Source organism: Microchirus variegatus, assembly GCF_963457635.1.
Source record: "Microchirus variegatus genome assembly, chromosome: 10".
Lineage (NCBI taxonomy): Eukaryota > Metazoa > Chordata > Actinopteri > Pleuronectiformes > Soleidae > Microchirus > Microchirus variegatus.
The window spans coordinates 1021058-1030303 of record NC_139811.1 but is presented as its reverse complement, the minus strand read 5'-3'; the positions used below and the strand labels follow the sequence as shown (position 1 = coordinate 1030303).

The following is a 9246-nucleotide window of genomic DNA, read 5'->3' as shown; positions in this document are numbered from 1 at the left end:
ACTGTGTCGATGTCCAAATATTTATGGGCCTAACTGTATATGTACATTCTAGTGTTTGTTTCCAGTGTCTGGGTTTTTAGTTGTATTGTTAAACAAGAACAATGTCTATTAACTTTTGTTTTACTAATGTTCAATTCAATTAATTTGAAACATTTGAAAGTAAAAAAAAAACCTTTATATTCATCTTCTCAAAAGTCGTGTCGATGGAAAAAAACACGTTCATTATTTTTCATCCACACTTTTTTTTCTCTCATCCGAAAAGAAACAGAAGAGGAGAAAAGAGGAGGAGGAGGAGAGGAGGATAAAAGAAGAGGAGAGGGAAGAGAGAGGAGAAGAGGGAAGAGGAGGAAGAGAGACGCGCGTAAACTCCGCTGCGCGTCTGTGCCGCGCCGCCATGCCGCTCCGCCGCCTGCGCTGACCGCACGCGTCCGTCTCTGTTCCCGCGCGGCACCATGAAGACGACGCGGAAATGCCGCGCGCTGCTGTCGGTGTGTCTGAACCTGGTGGCGCTGTTGCTCTCCACCACCGCCTTCATCACCACCTACTGGTGCGAGGGAACGCAGCGCGTGCCGAAGCCCGGCTGCAGCCCGCAGCGGCGACGCAACTGCATCGACTACAGCGGCAACGGGACGGAGCAGAGCCGGGTCCACTACAGCTGGGAGACCGGGGACGACCGCTTCATCCTCCGCCGCTTCCACACCGGCATCTGGGTCTCCTGCGAGGAGAACATCCACGAGCCAGGTGGGCACGTGCGCACTGTCTTTATTATTGTTATTATTGTTATTATTATTATTATTATAACCTTTAAACTCAAAGAGTTTGAGATAAAATCACAATAAAATAAATAAAGTGCATTTAGACGAAACATCTGCAGCCAAAAGTGTCCACTGAGACTTTCTCACAGTCCTGTCAGGTGTCGGTGCATGAATGCACGTGCGATGGGTTCTGCGCATGCGTCCATTAAACGCTCAAAAAACAGTAAAGTTTCAGCTCCAGTTTCAGCCTGAATGTGAGGCGTAAACAACAGAGACTGTGGTGGAAGTGTTTACATGCAGGAGTAATCAGACTATGACTATAATCACACATGTGATTCAAATGTGATTCAAATGGAGCTAGTCTTAGGATGGATGTTGTGGATGGATGTTACGGATGTTATGAAGGGATGTTGTGGACGGATGTTGTGGATGGATGTTATGAAGGGATGTTATGGATGGATGTTGTGGATGGATGTTATGGACGGATGTTGTGGACGGATGTTATGGATGGATGTTATGGACGGATGTTGTGGACGGATGTTATAGATGGATGTTGTGGACGGATGTTATGGGTGGATGTTACGGATGGATGTTACGAAGGGATGTTGTGGATGGATGTTACGGATGGATGTTACGGACGGATGTTACGGACGGATGTTGTGGACGGATGTTATGGATGGATGTTGTGGATGGATGTTGTGGACGGATGTTGTGGACGGATGTTATGGATGGATGTTATGGGTGGATGTTATGGATGGATGTTATGGATGGATGTTACGGATGGATGTTACGAAGGGATGTTACGGATGGATGTTACGGACGGATGTTATGGACGCATGTTGTGGACGGATGTTGTGGACGAATGTTATGGATGGATGTTATGGTTGGATGTTATGGGTGGATGTTACGGATGGATGTTATGAAGGGATGTTAAGGACGGATGTTATGGACGGATGTTATGGGTGGATGTTGTAGACGGATGTTATGGACGGATGTTATGGATGGATGTTATGGGTGGATGTTATGGGTGGATGTTATGGATGGATGTTATGGATGGATGTTGTGGATGGATGTTATGAATGGATGTTGTGGATGGATGTTGTGGATGGATGTTGTGGATGGATGTTATGGATGGATTTTGTGGACGGATGTTGTGGATGGATGTTATAGATGGATGTTATGGATGGATGTTGTGGATGGATGTTGTGGATGGATGTTATGGATGGATGTGTCTGCAGCCGCTGACACTGCACCGGCAGAGTTATGGCTGCCGCTGTGGTCACTGATGTGTGAGCAGCTGGATCTCAGCGCGATATGATCGACTCCACGAGGAAAACTGAAGTTTGTAAACCACTCACTCTCCCACACCAAAGTCACTCACTCTCCCACACCAAAGGAGTTGTTGATCCACTGCTGCCTCCATCACTGAGTTCAAACGTTTTATTTTCTGAATTTGGCATTTGAAAAATTTAGTTGAGACTTAACTTAGCGACACAAAGTGACCACACGAGGCAGCAGAGGACCAGCAGCTCCTGTGTCCCCGTGAGCTAAAATCACTGATTTTCTCTATGGGCTTTGGTGTGGGAGAGTGAGTGGTTAATGAAGTGTCTCTTTTTAAAGACATCACAGAAACGGTTATATCAGGAGCTTCAGAGATCATTCTGTCTCCTCTTCATCCAGACCTGGAGCAGCATGAGGAGAACACTGACCTGACCCTTGACCTCTGCAATTATTGCGTATAAGTAAAAGAATAACCTCACATGTGTTGACACTAATGCTCTTCATCCCTTTGTCTTCTCCTTCATTCCTCATCCATCCATCCCTCTGCACCTCTCCATCTGTTCTCTTCATCCTCCTTTCTCAACTCCCTCTCCGCTTCATTCCCAGCACATTTCACCTTGAATTCTCCACCTCTCCTCCCTTCCTCCCTTCATCCTTCCTTCCTCCTCCCTCTCTCTCTCTCTCTCTCTCTCTCAGGTGAGAAGTGTCGGAGTTTCATTGATCTGGCCCCGGCTTCAGAGAGAGGTGAGTAATGATGGTCATTAGGTGTTGGTGAAACTCCCTGCTGCTCTCCACCTGTTCAACACTGACCAAAGGTTTCTCCTCTTCACACATTACACTGTACATGGTTCCCAAACTGTGGCGCGTGTACCACCACCGGTACGCAAGCTTCCTCTGGTAGAAATACTGTTCTGCTGTATAGACCAGGGTTTGTGATCACAGTAGACCAGCAGCTCCTGTGTCCCTGTGAGCTAACATCACTGATTTTCTCTATGGACTTTGGTGTGGGAGAGTGAGTGGTTTACAAACTTCAGTTTCCTGTTGGATAAGTCTGTCCAACAGTGAGTTAAAGACGTGAATATGTACTTGAGTTATCTTAGACTTAAATTGGCATAGATTTTTATCAGGTTTTCCAACAGGAAACTGAAGTTTGTAAAGCACTCACTCTCCCACACCAAAGTCCAGAGAGAAAATCAGTGATTTTAACATCACAGGAAATTGATCCACTGCTGCCTCCATCACTGAGTTACAACGTCTTATTTTGTCAATTCGGCTTTTTAAAACCTTCACTCAGATTTACTTCAGTGACACAAAGTGACCACACGAGGCAGCAGTAGACCAGCAGCTCCTGTGTCCCTGTGAGCTAAAATCACTGATTTTCTCTATGGGCTTTGGTGTGGGAGTTTCCTGTTGTTAAAGTCTGTCTCACAGTGAAGATAAAGACGTGAACGTGTTCTTAAAGACGTCGTTGACTTAGACTGACGTAGAATCAGGAAACTAAAAGACTTTAGAGTCAGATTCAGCCTCGTCTGCAGAGCAGGGCTGAAGCTCTTCTTCACTGTTCTCATCCCAGCGGATCTTTTCAGAGTTTTAACTCTGTGTGACGTCGGCATCGACAAAGAGCCAATCAACGAGTGCCAAACACACCGGTGTAGATGGAAAACTCCGCCTCCTCGTGCCTTTGCAGGCCAATCACAAACAAACATCTCACCTTTGTCTCCAGTTAAACGCGTCACGTCTGGCGTCGCCTGTAGATGAGCGACGAGTCATCGTACGGCGAGGATTCGACCTGCAGGGGAAATAAAAGCAAACACTGAAGTTTAGATTCACGTCTTTCTCTGAACGCGACGGCCATTTTAACTGAAGACATCTAAACAGCGGTCAATGGGTTTGAAGATAAACTTCTTCTTCAGAACATGTTCACGTCTTTATCGTCACTGTTAGACTTTAACAACAGGAAAGTGAAGTTTTTAAACCACTCACTCTCCCACACCAAAGCCCATAGAGAAAATCAGTGGTTTGAGCTCACAGGGACACAGGAGCTGCTGGATTTAAATATCTAAAGTGACAAAATAAGACAATCCTTGTTTATCTCACTGTGAGACAGACTTGAGTTTGTTTTGATTGTATTTTCAGACTGTGCATCAACTCTTAAGAAGACAGATTTATTAGATGCTTGTGAAAGGTTGACGTTAAGCTTGTGTGTGTGTGTGTGTGTGTGTGTGTGCGCGCAGGTGTGTTGTGGTTGTCCATGGTGTCAGAGGTGCTCTACATCCTGCTGCTCGTGGTCGGCTTCAGCCTCATGTGTCTGGAGCTTTTCCACTCCAGCGACGTCATAGACGGACTCAAGCTGAACGCCTTCGCAGCCGTCTTCACCGTGCTGTCGGGTAAGATGGACACGTCACTCACAACTGTGGGCCGCTCACTCTCCCGCACCAAAGTCCAGAGAGAGAATCAGTGATTCGCAGGAGCTGCTGGTCCTCTGCTGCCTCGTGTGGTCACTGAGGTCAACCTGAAAGTAGACTTTCAAATGCCTTTCAAATAAGACATTGGAACTCAGTGATGGAGGCAGCAGTGGATCAACAACTCCTGTGAACTCCTGTGTGCTGTGATTTTATCCATGGACTTTGGTGTGGGAGAGTGAGTGGTTTACAAACTTCAGTTTACACAAGGAAAAGTCCGTCTCACAGTGAGATAAAGACATATTCTGAAGACATTATAGACTTGAAACTGATCCTTTAAGGACACATGACCTTCTCCAGCTCACGCCTCAGGACTCTTATCCAAGTGAATAAGGAGACGGAGGAAAAAGACATAACTTCTATAACTTTTAACGTCAGGCAGGACATAAAAACTTTATGTATGGAGCCATCAATCAAAACGGATATAAAACACTTCAGATCAGTGACTTTGTGCCAAATAAGGTTTAAAAACACCTTCTTTTTCTGTCCGTTACCACTGCATGAACAGCCATCAACTGTGTGATAAAAGTAGTCTTCTGGGTCCATATGTTGTATAGCCACCAGGGGGCGACTCCACAGTCCAAAAACATGCAGCCGTGTCTAATTGATCACACGCCTCATAACAAGTGCGATAAATCGATGGTTACTCGACTGACTAATTATGATAATTAACACTTGTGATTTATTACTGACGACGTTGTGTTGAGCAGTGATTTACCGTCATTGTGTTTGCTATAATTATCACCATCGTTGTCGTGGAGACACAAGAGAACATTTGAAAGTGATAGTTCAGGGTTTGCTTTGTGTGTGAGAAACAGACGCAACAGACCTGTCTTTGTGTAAACCACTCACTCTCCCACACCAAAGTCCATAGCGCAGCACACAGGAGTTCACAGGAGTTGTTGATCCACTGCTGCCTCCATCACTAAGTTCATTCATATTTACTTCAGTGACACAAGGTGACCACACGAGGCAGCAGAGGACCAGCAGCTCCTGTGTCCCTGTGAGCTAAAATCACTGATTTTCTCTGCTGGCTTTGGTGTGGGAGAGTGAGTGGGAGAGACAACTGTCATTTGCTGTGTGTGTGTGTGTTGCAGGTCTTCTGGGTATGGTGGCCCACATGATGTACACTCAGGTTTTCCAGATCACAGTGAGTCTGGGTCCTGAAGACTGGAGGCCTCACAGCTGGGACTACGGCTGGTCTTTCTGGTCAGTTTATGCACGTGTTGTTTACATCTGCACAACAATCTGACTTTAAATGCAAACAACTGCTGGAATATAGAATCATACTATGTTTATAAAGGGTCAACTTTTCATGACGATCACTGAGCCAAACTACAATCTCTCCATAAATCTAACACGGTTGCAAATGCAAACTTCAAAAGTCTGTCTGACAGTGACATAAAGACGTGAACATGTGACGTTGATATCTTAGAATTAAAGTGACGTAGATTTTCTTTTCTTGTCTTTTGTCAAGTGGAGAAAATCACTTTTGTTCTTATTTACGTCTTTGAACATCGTAAACTCGGCTTAATCTTCACCAGTCTGTGTATAAAGTACAAGTATGTGACCAGAAAATGACTTTGGTAGAAGTTGAAGTCACTTTTTTCATAATATTACTTTAAGTAAAAGTCTTAAACTTTATGATATTTTCTGTACTTAAGTATAAAAGTCATTTTCTGATATATTTTTAAGTTAAATAAAAGTAAAAGTATTAAAAGAGTTAGTTAGGATGTGTCCTTGAGCAAAGACACTTAAGCCCACGCTGCAGTGTGTGAATGGGTGAATAAAGATGTGTGAATGAGTGAAAACTCTAGTGTTAAAGCAGCTCATCAGGACTAGAAAAGCTCTGTATAAATACAGACCATAATACCAAGTCTTCTTCATCGGATTTTATTTGGTAGTAACAAAGAGAGTTAGAGTAATGTAGTGGAGTAAAAGTACAAGTTGATAGAAATACAAATAATAAAACACAGTTAGTGTAAATTAACCCGTGGACTCACGTCAGTGTTTGGTATTTTAAGATTAATGAGTGCAACTTTCTATTGGTTAGTGGTTTTTTTCCACTCTTAAATACAAATTTCCAAATGTAAAAGGGAAAGTAATTAATGGCATGAGATGATGAAATATCAACATTTACCAGAGTCTGGATTCCTGTGTTTAAAGATAAAAAGTGATAAATGGCATCAGTCTTGTTGCATCTCCTCGCGGTTTCCTCGCTCAGCAGCTTTAAGCCTCTTTACTCCATGTGTTTCCTGATGTTCGGTGTTAACTCTCCTGTTAAGTGACTAATAACGACAGCCGTTCTCTCCAGAGCCTCAGCAGTGAGTCAATTAGCTGCACATCGATCACGTGTCCCGCTAACGTTAAGATGGAGAACTGAAGTGCTCAGAGAAACAAGTGAATCCACAGATGTTTCTGTGAGCACTTTAACGTCCCAGAGGAAACGTCTCGTCTTGGGTTTTCCCAACATCCACCTGCCACTGACCATGACGTTATGGTCACATCATACTGTGAATATAATTCAGGGACTAAAGGCTGAAACTGCTGCTGAGCGGCCCAACGCCCCTTTCCTAACACAACATACCAGGTCCTTTTGTGTATTCATATCAGGGTATCTAGACTCAACTTGCACCTAAATACAGCATCCTTCAGGATACCTCTGGGGGGTCGATACCTGCAGTAGACAAAAGGATGTGAAAGCACGGCCTGGAGGAGCAGACCCCTGCAAAAAGACAAAGCGAGGGGTTTTCCTTAAGTATAAAAGTTTAGCTCTCTCCAGGCTCTGGGTCTTTCTTCATCTTCAGCAGAATTTCCAATTCTGAAATTTAGAGCTGAAACGATTAATCGGTGAATCGATTATTAATCGATTACTAAATTAATCGCCAACTATTTTGATAATCGGTTTGAAGCTTTTTTCAAGATTAAAACAAGAGTTCTGATTGTTTTAGCTTCTTAAATGTGAATATTTTCTTTGTTTCTTTGCGCCACATAAACAAAGAAATCATTCAAACTGAATCATTTTGGTTTGTGGACAAAACAAGACGTTCAAGAACATCGTCATTTCCAGGTTTGACAAACACTGATCAACTTTTTTTTTTTTTTTTTTACATTTTCTGACATTTTCTGGATCAAGCGATTCATCGAGAAAATAATCGTTAGTTGCAGCTCTAATCTCCACAACAACGTGCATTAACACCTTTGTATATGAGAAACTGAGTGAGGGTAAAGTGGAGCAGGAGATTGAGAGGAGATTTCTCTGTGGACTTTGATGTGTGGTAGTGGGAGGGTTTCAGACTTCAGGACCAGATACTGTGAGGACTTTGCAATTCACGTGTGTCGGTCAAACGTCTTCACGGCAGCAGGACAAACCTCTGTAGCATCTGCACATTCACTCACTGTGGTACTGATATCGTTTCATCTCGTGTGTTCTATTTTAACTCTCTCTCTCCAGTATGGCCTGGGGTTCCTTCACCTGCTGCATGGCCGCCTCCGTCACCACCCTCAACTCCTACACCAAGACCGTGATCGAGTTCAGGCACAAACGCAAGCAGTTTGAGCAGAGCCTGCGCGAGGACCAGAACTACCTGGACCAGGAGGCGTTCCACTACTTCCAGGACCGCTCGCTCCAGTCCATCTCCAACACCGTGGACGTCTACCCAGGCCACAGCGGAGCCAGACCTGGACTCAATGTTGGTGGACAAGGTCCAGGTCCAGGTCCAGGTCCTTGCCTTGGGCGGGGAACGATGAGAACTGCATCAGCTTCCATGGACCTGGGGGAGAACCTGGACTCTCTGGGGGAGGACCAGTGCTGAGGTGGACTGCTCCTTTAGACGCTGGTTTTCCCACCAAAAATCATGTAAGCACAGACTCGACGAGAGAGACTGTGTGTAGAGTTTTTAATTTCACCAAATGATCTCAGTTAGGACATTAAAGATTTTAATGTTTTCGCTGAGTGGTAAAGTTTTTTTTTTGTTTAGAGGGGAAATCAAATCACGACCATAGTAGCTCAAGTATCTCAAACTTTACCCCCATGTTATTTTGGGGGCCAATAAACTTAAAAATAAAAATACCACTCTAGGCCACTGATGCACACCTAGCTTCTTTATGTTGCGGCCAGTTGATACACGATGTATTTCTGCAGACTCACGATGACGATGATGGACGTTTGCTCTGCTCTAAGTGAGCTGCTCAGTCCTTGGGGGATTCATTAGATGCATATGTTTGGGCTTAATGAGGCTCGATGTTCATCATACTTCATCTCAAGGTGGAGTGGGTACAAACAACTGGCTTCCCACGCAAGCACGACCTTCGCCGGTCACAGCGAGGGTCGTCACGGAGAACAAGAAGTCAGCCAAAGTTCTCATTGATGGAGGAAAGAGCCGATTTCCAGAAACTACATTTTCAGAATTAAAAACAAGGCGGCATGAAACGTTCCACTGGCTGGAAACACGGCTTCAGAGGTCCACGTGTCACAGGTAGAGTCACGCCACTCAAACAAAGGGCAGCGAAACAACTCGGGTGAATCCCAGAGGACGAGTCAAAGTCAGAGAGATGGTTCTTATCAACAGTAAAACATCCCAGCTTTTATTTGGGAAGAGACATTTATGTATCACCAGCCTTTAAAGCCCCCAGCTCAGGGATGTAGTTTAGGGAAACCGGTGTGTCGCGGTGATTTGTGTCCCTCTCTACTTTATTGGCACCAGCTGTTTTTTTTCCATCCCCACTTGTCTTTGTTAGGGTTTTAC

General features: G+C 44.5%; 1 protein-coding gene across 1 annotated transcript; it reads left to right on the top strand.

The window, feature by feature from the left end:
* Window positions 1-452: 452 nt before the first annotated feature.
* gsg1l (gsg1-like) lies at window positions 453-8313 on the top strand (the record flags this gene model as incomplete). The annotated part of the gene is made up of 5 exons (XM_083896314.1): window positions 453-741; window positions 2733-2780; window positions 4271-4423; window positions 5596-5707; window positions 7953-8313. 5 exons carry the CDS (start codon window positions 453-455, stop codon window positions 8311-8313), a joined length of 963 nt encoding a protein of 320 aa, XP_083752440.1.
* Between the last annotated feature and the right edge of the window lie 933 nt (window positions 8314-9246).